The sequence below is a fragment of the Anolis carolinensis genome, chromosome 4 (genome assembly GCF_035594765.1).
Source record: "Anolis carolinensis isolate JA03-04 chromosome 4, rAnoCar3.1.pri, whole genome shotgun sequence".
Classification (NCBI taxonomy): domain Eukaryota; kingdom Metazoa; phylum Chordata; class Lepidosauria; order Squamata; family Dactyloidae; genus Anolis; species Anolis carolinensis.
The window spans coordinates 24,136,954-24,159,037 of record NC_085844.1 but is presented as its reverse complement, the minus strand read 5'-3'; the positions used below and the strand labels follow the sequence as shown (position 1 = coordinate 24,159,037).

The 22,084-nt window shown below is 37.3% G+C and overlaps 1 protein-coding gene across 2 annotated transcripts in view; it reads left to right on the top strand.

Annotated features, from left to right (window-relative positions):
- Positions 1–15,014, top strand: part of emc2 (ER membrane protein complex subunit 2) — a 56,724-nt gene extending 41,710 nt beyond the window's left edge. The window contains exons 8-11 of one of the 2 annotated variants that reach the window (XM_003219443.3): positions 162–243; positions 1,454–1,564; positions 4,718–4,822; positions 12,068–15,014. In XM_003219443.3, coding sequence (XP_003219491.1) covers positions 162–243; positions 1,454–1,564; positions 4,718–4,822; positions 12,068–12,154 — 385 coding nt within the window. In that variant the 3' untranslated portion in view covers positions 12,155–15,014. Of the gene's footprint in view, positions 1–161; positions 244–1,453; positions 1,565–4,717; positions 4,823–10,085 lie in introns of both variants that reach the window. The other variant, XM_062980089.1, reaches the window with a different exon arrangement.
- Positions 15,015–22,084: the final 7,070 nt, after the last annotated feature.

Genomic DNA, 22,084 nt, shown 5'->3' with positions numbered 1-22,084 from the left:
GCCTCTGAAGCAATTCATGATAGCTTCAGCTTAGGCTCACCATAATTCAGAACTTACTTGTAGGCTCAAAAAAAATAACATCATTTAATCAGATCAGAGAGAACTGATGCTCTTGCTCTTTTCCTTTATTTTAAGTTCTGCTTTCTTGATTCCTTCTTCAGCTATGCAAAAGCAGCCTTTTGCTTGGAGGAGCTCATGATGACTAACCCTCATAACCACTTATATTGCCAGCAGTTTGCAGAGGTGAGTGCTTCAGAACATTTTGGGCAGCTACGTTGGCCTGCATGACTTACAAGTTGGCAAACTATGTTCACACCATCTGCCCACAGGATGATGATGATGATGATGATGATAAATCTTTATTTATATCCCTGAATGGGACTCAAAGTGGCTCACAACATTTTAAAAACAGTACAAATAACAAACACATATAACAAAACCATCTATACGAATAGCATAAATAAACATTTTAAAATCGTTTAACAATTAGTGTTATTGCAGGGACTTGTCAATTAAAATAACACACACTTCACATAACTCACTGCAAATTAGCCTTTCTATAATTTCAGACTAGATTTCTTTATTAAATGTTTGCTTGAACAGGAAGGTCTTCAGCTGTTTTTTAAAAGATGTCAGGGAAGGGCTGTTTTAATTTCCTTGGGGAGGGAGTTCCAGAGAGTCAGGGTAGCCACTGAAAGCCCTCTCTTGCCGCCACCAACTACATTTGCGATGATGGCAGTAGTGAGAGAAGGGCCTCCGAAAGATCTTAATATGAAGATATGCGGTCATATAGGTAAGTTGAACCTGAACCCTTCAGGGTTTTAAAGGTCAAAACCATTGCCTTGAATCGGGACTGGAAACATATTGGCAGCCAGTGTAGGTGCTGTAGCAGGGGGGTGGTATGTATGCACGCTCCCTGGGTCCAGCACCTGTGAGAAACCTGGCTGCAGATCTTTGGACTAGTTGTAGTTTCCAGGTACTCTTCAGGGGCAGCCCCACGTAGAGGCCATTACAGTAGTATAGGTGAGATGTAACCAAGGAACGGACCACCATGGCCAAGTCTAGCTTCTCAAGATACGATTGCTGGCTTCTTAAGGATGGTCCTACAGCTGCCACTCATGTTCCTTTGCCACACTTGAATCAGCCTTCTTCCTCCTATTACATCTGGCTGAGTTTTCTTTTCCCAGTCAGAACTTGTCTTTCAATATGTGTATCTCAAGGGGGTTCTTTTGGGGCTGGAAGGAATGCTTGAATTGCATATCAAATATCTCACATATTTTAAAGGAACAATTCAAGCTGTATTAGACTGGTACCATTTTTATTGAGGGAGGGAAAATACTCAACTTGTTTCCATTTTTGAGATTTATGATGAATGTCTCAGAACTTTTCAAAATGTTATGATAAAAAGTATGTTAAAAGTAAAACTTGCTTGCCAATCATACATTTACAACAGGTTAAATATACACAAGGAGGTCTTGAAAACCTTGAATTGTCAAGAAAATACTTTTCACAAGCATTGAAGCTGAACAACCGAAATATGAGAGCGTTGTTTGGACTTTACATGGTGAGTATGAAGGTGTTTTAATTTTTATCCTAAAATAATTCAATTTCATGCTAAACTTTGGGCAAAAAAATAGAGGGTGTTTTGAAAAGGAGAATTGTGCTAAGCTCATGGGGAAGATGAATAAATCTATTTCATGAATCTAGTTTGGGCCAGTTCTCCCTAGCTTTGTGCTAGATTTATTTAATGCTAATAAATTCCTATTTCCTGTCTCTGTTTTTATAATTAATTATGTCTTGCTGACAACTTTTTAGTCTTGATTGGCATATATGTGATTGATTGATTGATACCTATTAATGAACTGTAGATATTTTGCAGATTTTCAGTGTGATTATATCTAAAAATGATATATTAGAAAAAAACTGACTTCTTCTGATTTCCAGTATTTGCCAACATAGTAAAGAAACAACTATCTTTACTTATATGGTGGCTGTTGTAGAGAAAAAAATGTTGTAATATGTGTGCACCATCCTTGTTTCAATAGAGCAAAATAGATGTGTTTTTATGGTTTAAATACAGTATTCTTACACTGAATTTTTATAGAAAATCATTACCTTTTTACTGCAAAGACAGATAAAATTCTACTATTAGTTTTCTGATTTAGAAGAGTGTTACTAAAAGTAGAAATATATAATTTTTATTAGTGACGTTACTATGCGTGTGATTTGCTCATTCCTTAATGTTCTTGTGACCAATCTGGCTGCAGTGTTTTGAACTAATTGTGGAGTTTCCAAATTTGGTACAGAGGTAGCCCAATGTAAAGCGTATTGCAGAAGTCTGATCTTGAGGCTACCAGCGTGTGCACTGCTGTCTATAGGTCCTCGGATTATAGCAAGGGGCATAGCTGGTGTATCAGCCAAACCTGGTAGCAAACACTCTTGACCAGGGGTCCCCAAACTAAGGCCTGGGGGCCACATGCGGCCCATCGAAGCCATTTATTTGGCCCCTGCGGCAGCGGCTCCCTCTTCCGTTAAGGCACGTGCGGTGCAAGGGGGGAGGAGTGAAAGGCACACACCTTTCCACTTCTCCCTCACCTGGTGAGCACCTTCCAAAGCTTTGCTTGTTTATAATGATATTTTAATTATTATTTAATTAATAATTAATTATTAAGGGGTGCTTTGCTAGTGCTTTTGGTGCACAAAGGCAGAAGGGGGTTGGACCAAATGGCCCAAGGGGACTCTTCCAAACTTCTTTATTATTATTATTATTATTATTATTATTATTATTATTGACACAAAGACACAGTATAACATAGCAAATGAGATATATATGCTGAATTTCGTATCACAAAATCACAAGTCAAACACTTCCCAAGTGTTCAGGACTGTGTGATGTATTATTATTATTATTATTATTATTATTATTATTATTATTATTATTATTATTAACAACATTGAGGCCAGGTGGCCATCTGTCAGGGGTGCTTTGCTTGTGCTTTTGATGCACAAAGGCAGAAAGAAGTTGGACTAAATGGCCCAAGGGGTCTCTTCCAACCTTCTTTATTATTTTTATTATGATTATGATTATTATTAACATTGAGGCTGTATTTGTTCCCTTTTGTTTTTTTTACTTCAAACTAAGGTATGTGCAGTGTGCATAGGAATTTGTTCATAGTTTTTTTAAAAACTATAGTCCGGACCTCCCAACAGTCCAAGGAATTGTGAACTGGTCCCCTGTTTAAAAAGTTTGGGGATCCCTGCTCTTGACGATCACATCTATCTGGGCTGACATTTGAGGAGATGGATCCAGGAGCACTCCCTTGCTGGGAACACAGTCTTTCAGGGGGAGTGTAACCCTGTCCAGAAGCATTTGGGATTAAGAATACTCATCCCATATCTCTTTGAACATGCAGGTTCCCTGTGGATGTATTCAGCTAGGTCCCGGTTTGTGTATTTTGAAGATAAAAGTGTACATTTTTGCGGTTATTGGAGAAACACCAAGGGAATTTTGGGACACACAGTATTTTCTAGATTGAGCTTTTAAAGAAGTTCTTTAGTTTATTACTACTGCAGAGGTAGATCTGGTGTAGCTATCTTGTTTTCTCAGTGTTGCACTTGTTCTCCACTGCTAAAACACATTCATACAGCTGGTAAATTGCAAAGATCACATTAAAACACTTTAAGATGAATCCAGTTGTTATTCCTAAGTAGAATGTACACATTGGTTCAGCTATTTTGTGAGATGCATTAATTCAGTCAATTTTAGTTGAGTTTAACAATTGTCTTTAAAACTTACATATTTTAGAAAGCTTTTAAATAAGATGTTTTGGGGGATTTTGATTCCTGATTTGCAGCTTTTTAAAATAGTGCTACAAATTTTTGCTAACACTTCTTAAACACCAGTGTTCTGGAATTTATAAAAATGTGTGTGATTAAAGCACAGTCTATTTTTTATTGAATGGCATGGAAGAGGATCAAATACTGACCTGTAGTTTTATGAAATTACAGACAAACCTTTTTCCTCTCAAGGTTGTTTGTGATCCATGCTTTACTATCTGTTGACAAGGCTTGAGATTCTTTCATGCTGCCAAATCAAATAAAAATTCCCATAGAATCAGCAGTCAGAATGTACTGTCTAAATGTTAACATGTTCTAGAAATGTGATCATTCTTGCTCTGGGTATGTTAACAGCAATTCTTACTTTGAAGTTGTCCTAACATCCTATATTTGTGGATTTGTAAGTGAAATAACGTGATTTTTATGCACAGCCAGGCCTTCATTTTTAAATATATTGCCTCCAGGGTTCCTGAATTGTTACTGTAGCAATGGCTGCTATCCAAAGTAGTGGTTTGTGATATTCCTTGAGGTTTACAGCAGATCCCTCTCCTTTATTGCAAAGTGACTTAGGAATTCCCTAGAGTTTTACAAATGGTTTGCCATGTGGCGTTAGAAAATCTTAGCTGTGAAGCATAAATACAGAGAGGTGCAGAACTTAGTTGCTGATGTCCAGTGGATCCTGGTTCACCACATATGTACTAAGTGCTGTTATGTATCAGAATAAAATCCTTTATTTCTATTTTTTAAATGTTGGTGAATTCTTATTTAATTTCAGTGGAGAAAAGTGATGCCTTTTGAAAATCCTTTTACTCAGTTATGTTTTTAATGCAACATTTTTTTTGTTCAGGATTCAGTTACTATATTTTTCTCCCTATTCTAGTCTGCCAGCCACATTGCTTCAAATTCCAAGGCAAGTGCAAAAATGAAAAAGGACAATATGAAGTATGCTAGTTGGGCTGCAAACCAAATCAATAGAGCTTACCAGGTGAGTATGGAACTAAATTCTGCAGTGCATTACTCTTAACTTGTGTGTCTTTCTCTTTTAAATGTGTATATGAGTTGCAGAAATGTGTTTGAGCAAGGTCAGAAAGACACACTGCCTACACAAATTGAGTAATGCATGGATTATTACAGAAGGCTGGGGAGCAGTATTTAATTTTGAAAATTTCCTCTTTTGACTATTGAATAACTATCAATCTGTGTGCATTAATATATGTGGTGCTTTTTCAACTATGAATATCATCATTTGCTATTCTTGTTACCATGTTCCATCTTGACAGTTTGACCTGAAAGGTTATATGCTTTTTAAATAAATGAAACCATTACTTATGTTATAATTGGTTTGATCTTTAATCTGTTCATGCTTTACAGTTTTAAACCATCTCTTCAGCTTATGAAAACGCCCCTGCAGAACAAATTAGCTGATCAATAGCTAGAGACTTAAAGAGGAAACCAAGAGCTGCATCATACACCTACCATCATAAAAATGACTTTGAATATTGAATTCCTTGGTCTCTTTTGTCGAAAGTCACTGCTACATTTTGTCTAAAATGTAGGACTTAAAATTTAAAAAAGATCTTTTCATTTTGATGAAAAATTTGTATAAAGCAATTTAATAATCAGTGTAATAATTTGGCCTAAGGAAGATTGTGTATAAAATGCATGCATCTTTCAGATGCATAAAATTTTAAAAGAATGACTGATACTAATTTCTGTACTTACAGCCGTAAAATCTCAATTGTGTATGAATTCAAGCACTCAGAAAGTCATATATGCTTAATCTCTTAAAGAAGCGGAATGAATTAGAAAATTCCATTTGTATTTTTGTAAGTTTATGATCAGGTTCCATAGCTATTGTAAAGTTATGTTGGAATTGGATCAAAACAATTGTAAATTGGCCCGTCTCTGAGTTGATACTTACCAGAACAGTTCACATTTTGACGCAACTAAAATATATTTGAAACAAATGTCAGAATGTCTTTGTGACTTCATATGTTTGTTATGCATTGCATACTTCAGCTGTATTTTAGCGGAAAAGTGACAAATACCATATCTAGCTCAAAACTGCAAGGGGAATTTAACTATGGAGTATAAAATTACATTAGAAAAATTAGAAGCTGGCCAGAATCTCATGTTTACACCTTATTATAGCAAAAAGCTCCATAAGAATCTTTCCTGGCTAAAGATGAAACCTTTCTTGACCTATGTATACTTGAATGGCTTCAATTGAATTTATGTATCCACATTTAAAATCATTGGAGAAACTAAAGTCTAGGTTGAGAACTTGGAAACTGACAAGTGAACATGTTAAACATGAATATTCTGTGTTGCTAAAGGTTGCCATCTTGTGAGAAAAACTGTGAAGTGTTGATGTGACAAATGATCCTTTCTTTTAAGAGAAAGCTTATGACATGGAACAAAAGCTCCTGAAGCTAAACAAGAAAAGTCACTGTTGATGTACCTCGTCCAAGATTCTGTTCACAAAGTAACCAGTCAGTTGTTTCTGGGGAGTCTACAGAATATGAGTGCAAGTAGACACTACCCTTCACACCCTTCAGCACCTGATACACAACAGCATGCTGCTTGCAAGAATGACAGTGGCACATAACCTTCTAGATAAGCAGCCATTGATGGAAACACAATGGTGTACTGGATAGGCCTTTGGTCTGACCCAGCAGATTTCCTTGTGTGTTTATGAAGACATTTCTGCTTATTATTTATTTATTTATTTATTTGTGACATTTATATACCGCCCTTCTCACTCCGAAGGGGACTCAGGGCGGTTTACAAGTATATATAAATACAATATATTATATTATACAACTATATCACAATATTATTAGTAATATTGCATGTAATATAAATATACAATTATAATAGTGAATTATAATAATTATTACATTGTATTACATCATAATATTATTATTAATATTACATGTATATACAATGTATTATAATATTAGTATAGTATAATATTATTATATATCATTATATCATTAAATTGATACAGGAGACATGGTGGAAAGATGTCTTCCCGGCCCCGCCTTCTTCATTCTGCTCCAGATACAAAACTAGCATAGCATGTTATTGCGAATAGGGTTATTGCTTATAATGGCCTGTCCTCCTCAGACTTATTTTGGGTTTGATATGTCAATTTTAGTTTCTTGAATTATCTTCATAGCAATATGATACTTCTAGATAAGATCTAAATATGCCATTACATGATGCCTCCCTTCCAAAATCTCTGCTTGTCCTTGAATGGCAGTGTACGTAAATATCCATGAAAGATAAGGGAGACAAAGTGAAAGTGTTCAGATCCTTTAGAAGTATATGCAGGTTATTTTCTTTTTAAATGAACTTGTTATAAATAATATAAAAATTGACAACCCTTTTATTATCCTTAGTATGGACACAAAATGTAGGATTCTATTGCTAAAGTTGGAAAATTGTTTAGGGGAATCTGGTAGAAATTTTTGTGCAATATAATAATGTGATAGCAAGGAAGCTTATATTTAATTAATGATTAGTTTTAAAGTTGCTGAATTTATTTAATACATGCTTTTTGGAAGAAATGTTAGTCCAGGAATGTCAACTCATTTTCACCGAGGGCCATACCAACCTTATAGTTACCTTCAAAGGGCCATTGCTAGGTTGTTCTGGCACTGAAAGCCTTGCGGGCTACATGAAATGGCATTGTTGGCCAGCAACTGGTGGACCTTGCATTTGAAAAATGGCAAATTTGTTGGTACTTCAAATACTATTACATTTATTACTAGCTTGGGAACCCAGCGATGCCCAGGTTATTTGATAAAGGCATTATTTGTCTTTGTTTGTTAGGTATTCTCAGTTTGGAGTGGGTGAACTACAATTCCCAGAATCGTGGACCAATCCTCCCCAAATCCTGACAGTATTCAAAGTTGGCCGTTTTGGGTCTGTGTACCAAGTGTGGTCCAGATCTGTCGTTGGCTGGTCATCGCCTGGCTGCAGTGCTCTCTGGATGGGGGTGAACTGCAACAACTCCCAGATTCCAGGGGCAATTGTCCCAAAACATCTGTCAGTATCCACAGCAGGCTATGTTGAGTACCGTGTTTCCCCGAAAATAAGACAGTGTCTTATATTAATTTTTGCTCCCAAAGATGTGCTAGGTTTTATTTTCAGGGGATGTCTTATTTTTCCATGAAGAAGAATTCACATTTATTGTTGAACAAAAAAATGAACATTTATTATATACTGTACAGTAGTTGTCATCACAAACCAGCATAACCAGACAAACTGTGAATCCTATCAAGAATTTCTTGTTACTACCATTATTTCCATGTACAACTGGTACGTACATTTACCAATCCTGTATGCTCTGGTGTTCTGTCTGGCAGACGCAGGGCATGCTTCTAAACAAAAACTTTGCTAGGTCTTACTTTCGGGGGAGGCCTTATATTTAGCAATTCAGCAAAACTTCTACTAGGTCTTATTTTTCGGGGATGTCTTATTTTCAGGGAAACAGGGTATGTGTGCCAAGTTTGATCCAGATCCGTTGTTGGCTGGGTTCCATGCTCTTTGGATACAGGTGAACTACAGCTCTTAAAATCAAGGCCCATTCCCAAAAACCCCTGCAGTATGTTTAGTTGGTCATGAGATTTCTCTGTGCAAAGTTTGGTGCTGGTCCATTGCCGGGTCACTGTTTCTCTGGATGCAGGTGAACTATAACTTCCTTTTCCCCAAACTTGTCCAATATGCTCTTTTGGTTATGGGGGCTCTGTGTGCCAAGTTTGGTCCTGGTCCATCATCAGAGGGGTTTGGAGTGCTCATTCATTGCAGGTGAATTATAAATCCCAGTACATACTACTCCCAAATGTCCAGGCCAATTCCCCTCAAAACCCACCAGTATTCAAATCTGGGCATATCAGGTATGCATGGCAAGTTTGGCCCAGAGCCATCATTGTTTGGGTTCATAGCATTCTGGGTGTAGGTGAACTACAACTCCTCTACATTCCCCAGTAGGAATCACAGTGCTCTGATTTGATGCAGGGTGAACTACAACTTCCACCATGTGGAGGCAATCCCCCAAACTCCTCCAAGAAGTGTAGTTGTGCTGTGTTTGTTCTGCAGACAGATTTGAAAGGGAAGGGCAGTGGGCGGGGTCATGCAAATTTCACACCAATGGAGAACCCTGGGATGCCTATCTGTGGTGGAGGAAAATGCAAAATCTAGGATGAAATGGTCCCCAAATGAAAGCATTCCTCGGGTGGTGGGCCGTAGCGTTTGGAGAGGACATTGGCAGGGGTTTATGGAGCTCGCTGTAACCACAATGTCTGTGGAAAAGAGTGACTTGCTGGCTCTTCAGCACTGGGAGCTGTAGCCTGTTTGTGGAGGCCGGAGGCTGTCTCTGTGAACAGACACCTGTGCCGCATACATACATACATACATACATACATATATATGGGTTTTCACTTTTATTATAGATATTATGGATGTAGGTAAGATGAGTTGACTATTTACTTGAAACTGGATAACATTTTTTCATGTATCTGATGAAATGGGTAATATTCCATGAAAATTCATGTCATGCTTCTTGAGTATGCTGTTGAATTATGTAATATTAGATATTACATCTTGAGAAATTTTATTATGTGGTTGTATTCAGTTGTTCAATGTTGTTATTTCAAATATTGAAAATGTTTCCCTTTGACAGTTAGCATAGTATCATTGTCTTAAAACTTAATGGGTTTGCTTTGCTTTTAGCATTCATTTATACTTTAAAGTTTTCAACCTACATTATGTATTCAGATGTAGTTCTTTGGTTCTTTCCTTCATCTAGAGTAGCAGTTGACATGGTGCTAAAGAACATTATGATGGAGATGTTGTTGACAGTTTTTAAGATGTTTTAAGTTGAAGTGGGGAATGTTTGAATTGCAGTTCTCAAATTTCCCCACAGGAACAATTTCCACCCCTATTTTAAATAATTTCACACAAAAAAAATTCACTCCAGATTGTTTCCAGATCAATAGGATAAATTAATGAAGCCTTGATTAGTTCCTATCAATTATTGAGACTTAGGTTCAACTAACTCACAATTTCATTCTATAGAGGTACATACAGAAATAAATTCTGAATTTCACTGAGGCTTGATCCTGAATAAATACTTATAGGCTGGGTCCAAACTGTATCCATAAGTTTGGATGTATCCTACTCCAGACTACAAAAAAATGCAAACTTCCACCACCATCTTTGTTTTCTCATATTGTCCTTAGGTCTGTGTGAGCAGAGAGACTTCCTTATTTCTTAAGGGAATAAAGATGCTTCTCTCTGCATCACAGCCAGTTTTGTTGTTTTTGATTTACAGCAACATTAAGGTAAACCTGTGGAGTTTTCTTGGCAAGATTTGTTTAGAGGGGAGGGGGTGGCTGCAACTGAAAATGGAAAGAAAATAAATGGACCATAGCAAGCCAAGGGTTAGAAGCTGTAGGATACTGATTAGAAAAGCAGCAAGGAAGGATAGAGGCAAGTGACTTTGGGAATGGATGTATAAGTTCTATATATTGTGTATATTATATAATGGATTAATGGGATATATAGTATCTCTGAATGGACAAGGCTGCATATGTGTGTGTTGAAGCGGTTATGGCAGGCAGGGAGCCTTTTGTGGAGAGAGGTGATTTTGAAGGAAGAGGTGTTTTAGACTTCAACTCCCACAGTTCCTAACAGCTGGTAGAGCCAAAGTTTGCCCATACCTGGTCTTGAGTATAGTGAGAAAACAATATGAACAGTATGGGTTTGAAGGTGTGATTTATATATTGCTTTGTAGGCAGATTTTGGGACGAGTGACTTGTTTTTTGCCATCCCAGTCTCCCTTTCTATAAAATAGATATTGTGTGTAACTGGGCCCAGTACAGTGCCTGCTTTTTGAATGGTCAATTCTCTTTGGCAATGATGTTATGACAGCCACCCTGTATAGGATCAGACTAGATCTGTGTTTCTCAGTCTGGGGGTTAGGATCCCTGGGGGGTGCAAGGGGGTGTCAGAGGGGTTGCCAAAGACCATCAGAAAAAACATATTTCCGATGGTTTTAGGAACTCCTTTGGCAGAGAAGGCTGAAGATCTCTTTGCCCGTCCTTCTCTTTCTTATAGAAAACAGATGACAAATCCTCCCACCAAAAGCCCAATTTGATTGTTGATGGGGTTCAAGGGGCTCTTTGATTGTAGGCAAACTCTTAAATCCTAGCAACTACAACTCTCAAATGTCAAAAACTGTTTTCCCCAAATTCCACAACACATTTGGGCATATGAAGTACTCGTTCCAAGTTTGGTCCAGATCCATCATTGTTTGGAATCCACAGTGCTCTCTTGATGTAGGCGAACTACAACTCCAAAACTCAAGGTCACTGCCCACCAAATCCTTCCAGTATTTTCTGTTGGTCATGGGAGTTCTATGTGCCAAGCTTGGTTCAGTTCCATCTTTGGTGCAGTTCAGAATGTTCTTTGATTATAGGTGAACTATAAATCCCAGTAACTACAACTCCCAGATGACAAAATCAATCCCCCTCCCAACCCCATCAGTATTCAAATTTGGGCATATCGGGTATTTGTGCCAAATTTGGTCCAGTGAATGAAAATACATCCTACATTTCAGATATTTACAGTATGATTCGTAAGAATAGCAAAATTACAGTTATGAAGTTGCAACGAAAATAATGTCATGGTTGGGGGGTCACCACAACATGAGGAACTGTATTAAGGAGTCATGGCATTAGGAATGTTGAGAACCACTGGACTAGATTAAGATAGGTACAATGTTTAGCCTTGAGGTGGTTTCTGTAAGTGTTTGGACTCATCATGTTCAGGTACAGTTTTCCATTAGCTGGTTTTTAAAAACCAAATGTGCCTGTTTGTAATAGTTGGGAAGAATATTATTTTTCTTTAGTCCTAAAATGGTGGAAAGTGGGTAGACTTAATTTTTACTATATAATGGAGCTAATCCAGAATAGCTCCTGCATCCTTATATAAGGGCAAGTTTTGTGGCCCCTCCCAAAGTTCTCAGATGTTCCTGCTTGTAGTCATGTGGTTATTTCCAGCAGGGATTTCAGGTATTACAAAAATGGGCTCACAAAATGGTAAACCAATGTTCTTTAAATATGAAAACCTCTGTTTGTTTCATGGCTATTGAGGTGGTAGAGTCATAAGTTTCATTGCATTTTTAACAAATAAAAAAGAGTATATCTTCTTTTCTTCATAGTATGCTGGTCGCAGTAAGAAAGAAAACAAGTACTCTTTGAAAGCTGTAGAAGACATGTTGGAAGCCCTGCAAATCACCCAGTCTTAAGCCATAATAAACCTGTCCAGGAAGCAGATTCCTTTTTCTAACTCTGCATCTTACCTCCAGTCATCTAAAACTTATGTTAATTTTAAATTGCTAACTGTGTTAATAGTGGTTTGTGAAAGTGACTATCTTAAATAATATGTTTTATAAAGATATGATTCCTATTTATTGCTGCTGTGATGAAAAGCCACTGAAATAAATAAAAGAAGCAGATTTTATTGAACATCGGTCTCTTCAGATCTTCTATGTGCAGTGAATGCTTAAGCCTATAACCTGATATGGAAATAAACTTAAGTGATGATAAAACAGGATGATTTATTGCACATAAGTAGGTGTGCTGGAAACCTGTGTATGAAAATGAATACCATATGGGTGGACAACATTTTTTGAACAGTAAAGTTGATGCAGCAGTACTAAATTGAGCCATTAACTTATTACCATTTCTGTTCATTCTTTATTGCAAAACATGTGAATTGTCAGTGCTAAGTTCTGTTCTTCTCCTGTGCAGTATGAAAATAAGTGTGTCTATAAGTTTGATCGAACAGGACATAAGTACTAACTTTAAGTGATGCCCCCGAAATGTGGAAGGAACTGCTGCTATGGTTACTTCAATGCTGTTATTAAAGTCACATATTAAATAATTCTACTTCTGTTGTTCCTTTTCACATTATCAATGCTCTTTCCTGCAGTGGCTGATTAATTTGAGGATGATTTCCAAAACGAATACACCCAAATGTCCCCAGTTTGTTTTGACATGATGGTGAGCTAGGATGGTGTATTGAACTAAAGCAGGATTTGAATCTTCCCTTGGTAATTGAAACCCATTGGGTGACTTTGAGCAAGTCACACCCTCTCAGCCTCAGAGGAAGGCAATGGCAGAAAACCCCCATGATAGATTATTCTTAGGTCACCATAAGTTAGAACAAAAACATATTTTAATATGAGTTCCTTTAATATGGGGCTGTACTAATTCTACATCTGTAGTAGCTTTGTTGTAAGCAATCCAGATTTGGTTTTTGTTCTGAATCTGGTTTCATTCTGCTCTGAAGTAATGTGTTCTAGATTTTATTATTTTAATTTGAATAAAAGCATCTCAAAGCATCTGGGAAAATCAATTTCTAGACTAGTTATGCATTTGTTATTCTTTCCTGCTGTATTAGTATAGTACATCTCAGCATATTTCTTGCCTAAGAAAACCCTATGAAATTCATGGGGTTGCCATGAGCCAACAAGCAACGTGAAGAGAGAGAGACACACACACACACTCTAGTTATGATCTTGTTTACTGGGTTTCTAGCATAGAAGCCCATCACGGTGAATAAGTAAAGCTTTATCTTCTAGTATTAGATGTTCATTTAGAACAGGATTCATACAAGTTCTCCAGGACCAGGAGCATTTCCAGGTCTAAATACAGCACCAGAGCAAACTGTTGGAATTCAGTATGAACACAACCTTTGTATACAAAATCCCAGGCTCATGCCAGCAAGACAGCACAGCTTGTTGTTTTCATCAGAGCTGTGGCATAAATGAGCAGAAATTCATCACATTTTTCCTCTGTGGTATGGGCAAGGGGGTTAATGTTTTCCCCAGGAGACAGAAAGGTGGAGGAGATGGGATGGAGGCTGTGTGTGTGCTTTAATGAGACAGCTACAGTCTTAGATGAAACTTGGAAGGAGTAAGGCACATAAACAAATGAATATCACGATTCTGCTTCATTGTTTAGACAGTACTTTAGCTACTGAGCTTGAAGTACTCAAGACATACAGGACGATTGCAAAAAAATGAGTTCATTGCTTTTATGGCCTGAGAAGAGATAGTAAAAAAAAATGTGTCAGACATAAATATTACAGTAGTAAATTCTTTTTTCAAAAATCAAATTTTTAACTCCTGTCAAACATTTAAAAACTCAACACATGAGATATGCAACAATTTTGAAGATTACGCAGAAACACTGTCTGGAACTGTTCATTACTTGAAAGAACACAAATATATTGACCTATACAATGTGTATGTATCATCCTCTGACCTATGATTCCACTTATTGATAGAATCCATGCATAGACTTACGACAAGTGGACTTGCCATGAAGATTTGTTTTAAATCTTTACCCACTTTAATATAGGGGGAAACAAAACAATTGTGTTTTAAGAGTCCTTGAAGTTACAGAATGTCCATACATGTTACTAATGTAATCTTCCAACATTACCACATAAGAATTAAGGGTTAAAGGTGAGATGACAATTTTATGTGCCCAAGGCTGCTCTAAATATCCTCAAATGAGTGTATAGGTGTGTATGTAAGGTCTCGTTTCAATAAGAACAACAATAAACTGCTAAAAGTGTTCAAGTCACTTCTATATTCCTGCCTCAAATGCCTTTTGCACACCTGATATTACCAAACTACAAATCCCAGGATTCCATAGCATTCAGCTATGGCAGCTAAAGTGGTGTCAAACTGCATCCATTCTACAGTGTAGATGCCCTTGGGTCAAACTGGAACCTTCCTCCCACCTTTATGATTGGAGTTTTTTCCCCTTTTTTTAAACATGTCTTTAGGCTGGTCTTAAAAGCAGACACTTATTATGGTGATCTTAAATACCGCTTTGGAATATAAAGCTGTTTTCAGGTTTAATTACGAGATTTCTGTTTATGTCTCTTTGCTAATGTCATATGTATTTAAGCACTGTTTTTATATTTTGAAAATCAATATAGAATTTGCTCCTGTATCTGTAAACATATTGGCAGAGCATGCCATCTAGAGGAGAAAAGTGCACCAGTACTGTTTCTTCACCTGATGCTGGTTTCTGTTTCGTAAAACAAATACCATTTTAAAAGATCACTAAATAAAAAGCTCAAAGAAGTGATATTAGTGGATATTTATTTTTCAACGGTGTTCTAAATGTATCAGATTACTGAGCTGGCGTGCAGCATCTCACACACAGGTTAAGTATCCCTTGTCCAACATTGGATCACAAGTACTTTGGGTTTCTTTAGATTTTGGAATTACTATATAGGCAGATACATAAGTGGAATTCAAATCTACATATGAAATCCATTTAAATTTCACTTACATTTAGCCTATATGTAATTTTATGCAATATTTTTTAGGAATTTTGTGCATGAAACATCACCATAATAGAATATCACAATCACCCACATGGATGGTTTTGGATTTTGGATTATTTCAGAATTCCAGATGGGGGGTGTTCAACCTGTAGTTTTTAGCCGTTACCTTTTTTAAAAAGTTGGATGTCTGTGTGGATCAATCTGGGATAGAACCCTTCATAAATTGACGCATGTGTGTCTGCAGCCATGAGGGGGCAAAAAAAGACTATTTCATTCTCAGCAGCATCAGGAAAAAGAAATGCTTCAGAGTTGAGTTCTTTTGTTGTTGTGTGCCTTCAAGTCATTTCTGACTTCTGGTGACTCTTAAGGTGAATCATGGGGTTTCCTTGTCAAGATTTCTTCAAAGATGTTTTGCCATTGCCTTCTTTTTGAGGCTGAAAAACTGCCTTACCTGAGGTCATGCAGTGAATTTCCCTGGTCTTCCAATCCAATACTCAACTACACCAGAGCTTTCCAAACGGTGTCCACTGCAGTGTATTGTGACAGTTGCAATGTATAGGTGTGTCACACAAATGTAACAAGAAACCTCTGAGTCTATGTGAAATAAACGATAAACCATATATTTTGAAAATACATAAATGAAAGACTTTCATGAGATATGTTGTGTTCCCATACATTTTGTTGTTAAAATTTATTCATGTACCCATTCCTCTTATAAGGGATCAGTTTAACTAGTAAAACAGCATAACTATGTTGCAAAATGATGCATGTCTAAAGAGTATGTCCCTGACGTGAAACGTTTGGAAAGCTTTGTACTACATCATACTGGCTTTCTTCTCCATACTCCCTCTGAATAAAATATACATAATTACTCATAACTAACACCTGAAATCCTGCCATATTTCAACTTGCTTTGGAAGTATGAAATGCTAACTTCCTTTCAGAGCCTTTTTAATATATATATATAAATATTTTAAGCCATCCAGAGTGAAAACAAAGCTAAATAAATAAAATGAGAGCAAGGGGTATTCATTGTACAAAAATGTGTGCTCTGAGATAATAGTTTTAATAATGTAACTGAGAGGCTGGTGGTTTACCTCCCAGTGAACTTGCAGGACGTTTATTGTCTTACATTGTTCTCGATGCACAGTGTTTTCAAACTAGCAGGAACTTCAAATTTTAAATCACAAGAGGAAGCTGGACATTTTGAACTGGAAGCAACTTTCACCCCAAAATCTCATTTCACCCAGAGAGAAAATGTGTGTCTTGAGTTTCCATGAAATTTACAAAATTCAAGAAGAAAATTATTTGTTGTGAGCCTTCATGTCATTTCCAACCTATGGCAACCCTATTACAAGGTTTTCTTAGCACAATTGAGGCTGAAAGGGTGGGTTGCCCGAGGTCACACAATGGGTGACACAATGAGCAGAGAATTGAACCCTGGTCCCTATAGTCATCCAATGCTCAAATCAAAACACCATTCTCCAATCCCCAGCCCAGGATTTTTCCCTCTGAACCTAGGCAAGGATTGACCCTACAACAGGAGATGATGGAAGTGTAAAGGCTTCCAGTGATCATGTCTATTTCTGCTTAACCAGGTGATCCTTTTTGCATGGACAGGAGCTTTCAGAATTCACAGTATCTTAACTTGCCTGCTTTCTGTGCAGTCAATATGGAAAAGAACCAGTGTAATGTGGGGAGCTACCTTGTTAAATTCAAGTGGTCGAGGTTCTAGTTCCAGTGTGCCGTGATACTTGCTGCATCACCTTGGGGCCAATCAGGTTAATTCAATGCACTGCTGTTTTAACTTTTTAGTTTGTGTCCTTGCTTTTTGCTATTATGATTGGCTGTATATATGCTCTGTTTAAATCCATGCTTAAGCCAGACTCTCCTGTCTCCCACTTTGTGATGTAAGCAGTTTGTAGTTACTTAAGTGGAGTTCAAGAAGTGTAACACTTTCACATGAGTCTAAATTCTTAGTCCTGACCACAATAGTGCCAAATAGATTCACCAGTAATTGTTCACTCATCACTCAATTACTGATTCCATGGATCTACCATAATTAAAAGTATCTAGTTCACATTCTTGTATAGTGCATAACTGTTAATCAGTGTTTTCAGTGTACCATATTATTCACTGAGATTACAGAAGCAGCTTCTTTGTGTTCCTGTTGTATAATAGGACCACTGACTAATACACAACTTGTTGGTATTCAGCAGAAAGGTAGTGTGTCCAACTACCATGTAATTCCATGATTGTATATTTATACTGCATAAACACAATGTTGTACCTTGGCCCAAACCATACAGTCATGTTTCCCCGAGAAGTTCACATTAGGTATATCAGGAAGTCTAAATACTTATCAGTTGTCCAGCACCTGTGCATGGCTTCTGTTATTTTATTTTTGCTTCATTCCTCATAAATCCCCTTCATGGCTTGTCTCTACCTGTAACTTCTCTTTTCAAATTTTCTGGATCATGCCGGAACATCCTATTCTTGGCAACTTTCCCAGACTTAGTTATCTCCTCGGAGTTGGATGAACACCCAGACTTCATATCTAAATGTGTATAAGCTTCGAACTACAAATTTGCACAGCTAATAGGGGAAAACCCCGTTGTCTGTCGCAGCTCGCTGGTCAAAACAAAACATAACAAAACTCCTTTCCAGTTGAGCTTGTATTTGTATTTTTTTTAAGTATGCCTAGGAAGAACTTAGGGCAGTGGTTTTCAACTTGTGGATCCCCGGGTGTTTAGGCCTACAACTCCCAGAAATCCCAGTCAGTTTACCAGATGTTAGGATTTCTGGGAGTTGAAGGCCAAAACATCTGGGGACCCACAGGTTGAGAACCACTGACTTAGAGAGAATTGGGTGTGATTAATCTGAAGAAGAAGAAAAACCTGGATATGATAGCTATCTTGAAATATATAAAGGAGTGACCTGTAGAAAACTGAGTGAGCTTGTTTTTTGCTCCTCCAAGTTCAAAAAAACAAACCAATGGATTTGAATGAACGACTTAAACATTAACTTCAGGACTTTAAGATCTGTTTCCGATGGTAGTGGAGTGTTCTTCTTTGGAGACTTTTGAACAAGGTTGGATGATGTTTCTCAGGAGCCTTTTGCTTGTGTATTTTTGGATGGCAACAGTTTGAAAAAAGATGATATTTCCAGTTTTATTATTCTAATCCTATGAATGTTTATTCATTGTCCCACAGAGGGTTCTGGAACCAAATCCCAGCAGATACCAAGAACCCACTGTACATTTTTTAAAATTAAGTACGTGTCTTTACTTTATCATACCAAATATAACCATGCCACCCGAAGCTCAAATTATGACCTTCAAGTTCCAAGAATCTTTCATCTCTAAGCAATATCCATTCCTTCAATGATACAAAACAGAACTCATAATACGATTTAATATCAGGAATCCCCAGACCACCCTATGCTTTGACGTCATACTGCATTTTAGGTTTTATTCTGGGTTTCCTTGTCTGCCAAGGCAAATCTGGAATTTCTTTCTGCAATTGCACAAAGAATATTCCACTTCCTATAACAGGGATCATTTGTAAGTAGAATAAAAGTCTTGGCAAAATATATATTTTTATTACTACAATTCTCTCCCAAAGGGATGCACTTAACTTTTCCCAAGTGTCTTAATTTCTTTCCAGATACTTTCATCCGCCTAAATCATTTTTCAGCATTTTATCTTGCATTTGCCACAAACATCAATGCAAGTGGCATTGACTTTGAGTTGTGATTGCATTCATGGTGTATTTCAATGAAACATGGTCTTCGGATGCTTTAAAAGGGAGGGGCACATGAAAGCTAATTAAATTTGACTCCCTGGCAATAATGCAGTTGCTTGTTTCCCGCATCCAAGAACACCAAACACAAATAGTAAAGTTTGCCATAAAACAGATCATATTGTGAGGGAAGACTTCAGAGTTATGATGAGGACTCCAAACCCACATCTGGCATGATACCATTCACAGCGCAACTCTGTGCTTTCACTTTTGTGCAAGATATATACAGTACCTGCATGAACACACACAGTCAAAGCTCAAATACTTATAACATAGTATTGGCATATGTTACAACAACAGTGGCTGAAGAACAGTTCTAGACAACCACCACACTGTTTGACACCCTTATTGCTTCACTTTTTCTGGACAAGAGCTAAATCTTACATCCTTGGTTTTTTATTTTTTTATTTTTTAAAAAAAATACTTCAGCGTATATCTCGGAGCCACTTGGAGAGCTTTCTGCAATCTGTATACACAAAGGAAGATTTGCCACTGGTATTCAGGCTAAGATTTACCAAAGGAACGAAGGATTATCCACGAAAGAGATTGGATTTTTCAGTAAAGAGCTTTAGTGCTTGGACATTACAGCTGAAGCAAGGCTGATGCAACTCTGTTAGGAACAGACACTAAAACGTTAACACCAGAATGTACTCTGAAAGCAAGCTGCAGCAATCAGGACTCAGGATTGCTTGCTTAATTTGATCTGACAAGAGCTATTTCTGATTTTTCTTTTTCTTTCAGCATGCATGCAAGCTGATTGGAGTTCCCATTAGCACTCAGGAAATGTTCCCTTTTGTCAAAGAATAGCCACACAGACCTGCAAGGGGCCATAAGGGCCATCTAGTCCACCCCTAGCACACAAATAAAGCACGCCTTAGAACTGGTCAATCAACATCTGTTTAAAAGCAGAGGCCCTCCTTCTCTAATGCAATATATTCCAATATCAATTAGTTCTTACCATCTAACAAATGATAAACACACACACACACACACACACACACACACAAAGTTCAAGGCTATGTTCTCACATTGATATTTCTTCACCTTCCCATGAGAACTGGAGGACAGGGAACAGGCACATGAAATTTGGAAGCTCTGAAATGGAGATTAGCAATTATGATGGTCCATTTTCTGCCACAGGACAGAAAAGGCCACATACTGCTGGAATGTCTCTCTAAACCCAGAAGTAGCCAAATGTTTATTTCTGGATTTGAAAAAAAAAAAACAGTCTAAAAAGCTACACAGGGCAGGAGGATTCCAAGAGAAACAATTCACCCTCAGTGGTTGTCCAGCAAAAGGGGTGTTTGGGAAATCTGGATAAGTTTGGGACTACAAAGACAGCATTCAATTACTTCTTGCAGCATCAGGACAACACTTCTACACTCCTGTTCTAAAACAAGCCCAGCAAACAAGAGCGGAGGTATCAGCATACTCCATGTTGATGGAACAATGGCATTTAGGTGAAGTACGGAGGACCCAGGCGGCTGGATCTCCAAATTTTGAGCTCTCCTTGTAAGAGGAAGCATCTACGATACCATTTTATTGTAAGTCTCATCTGTGGTGTGAATTTGAGAGTTTTGCCACATTGATTGTGTTTACATTGTAGAAATAATATAGTTTGAGACAACTATAGCTGCCATAGCTCAATATTATGTAATCCTGGGAGTTATAGTTTTACAAGGTCCTTAGCCTTTTCTGCTAAAGAGTGGTGACATATCACCAAACTTCTAGGTTTCCATGGCATTGAGGTATGGCAATTAAAATGGTATCAAACTCTCATTTTAATTATCCAGTGTAAATGCACCTCTGGTCTTAAAATTGGAACTCTGTAAAAAATTCTTTGTAAGGATTTTGAGACAGTGTTCCATTAGCTCCTTAATTCAAAATTGAAGTAGTCAATTTTAAAACTAAAGTATGTACCATGTGACTAAAATGGATATGAAAAGTAGCCAAATGTAAGGTCTTATCGTTTAACTTTGATTGCTGGATACCAAATTGGTTAAACTTTTTGTGTCTTGTTATTTTACAGTTTAGGATGCTTAACACCTCCATTTCATTTGGTCTAATCACTGGAACCTTAAGAATCGAAATAAAATTAACAAATAGGCAGTAAGGAAGAAACCTTTTAAAAGTGAAGATTATATAAGGCTCAACAGCTTATGGTAGATTTCACTCTGTGGTAGGAAAAATCTGATTTCCAGATTATTTTTGGATTCCTTCTTTAAAACCATTTTCACGTTTATTGACACTATGGCAATTCCTAGCAAATTTTCATGCATTTGTGATGGCAGTTGTCTACAGTAGAAAAAGGATGGAATTAGAAACTAAAAATTCTCTCTCTCTGTGTGTGTATGTGTTTAATGGTTTTTCACCTCTGGGAAGCAAACACCATGGATTTTTAAAATTATCATTAAGGCAGCTTTGCCGTAATTCATGTTAAGAGGTTTTGGCCTGTTTATGTATTGTGGAATTTGGCAAAATTAGTAATGTGATATTCCATATTTAGCAAACCTATCAAGCAATAAATAATGACACATGACTATGTAAGTGCTATTCAGAGGTTTCTTTTTTCTGCCTCTCTCCCCTCTCCTTTCTTTAGCGGTCATGAAATGACCAGGATCTTTCAATCCAAATTTTGCAGTATTAGGCCGTGTGTTGTATTCTGAACTAAACCAGATGCTGATCAGTTCTGTTCCTATTATCGACTTGATGTCGAGATGGTAACCAGACCTTATTTGCAATGTTAACATTTGGAACAAATTAACAGCAGTTAGACTGAAATGAGAAACCTCCACTTCACTAAAAGGTTCAAAACATGTAATGCCGTAAAATCAGAAAGCCTGCAGTGTGTTAAATAGAAATAAATACGTTAACTGTCTGTCATGCTCCCCTTGTGAAGGATGTGTTGTTTCCACTTGAAATGCCCACTTCTTTGTAGGTGTTGTTTAGTGTGCCGTCAAGGGTGCTTTGTGAACTTGTACTTCCACCTTGAGACTCCTGTTGTGGAAGGATGTTGGAGAAAAAATTATCCCCACAAATTTCCATTTCTTTTTTCTTGTTTTTTAAAT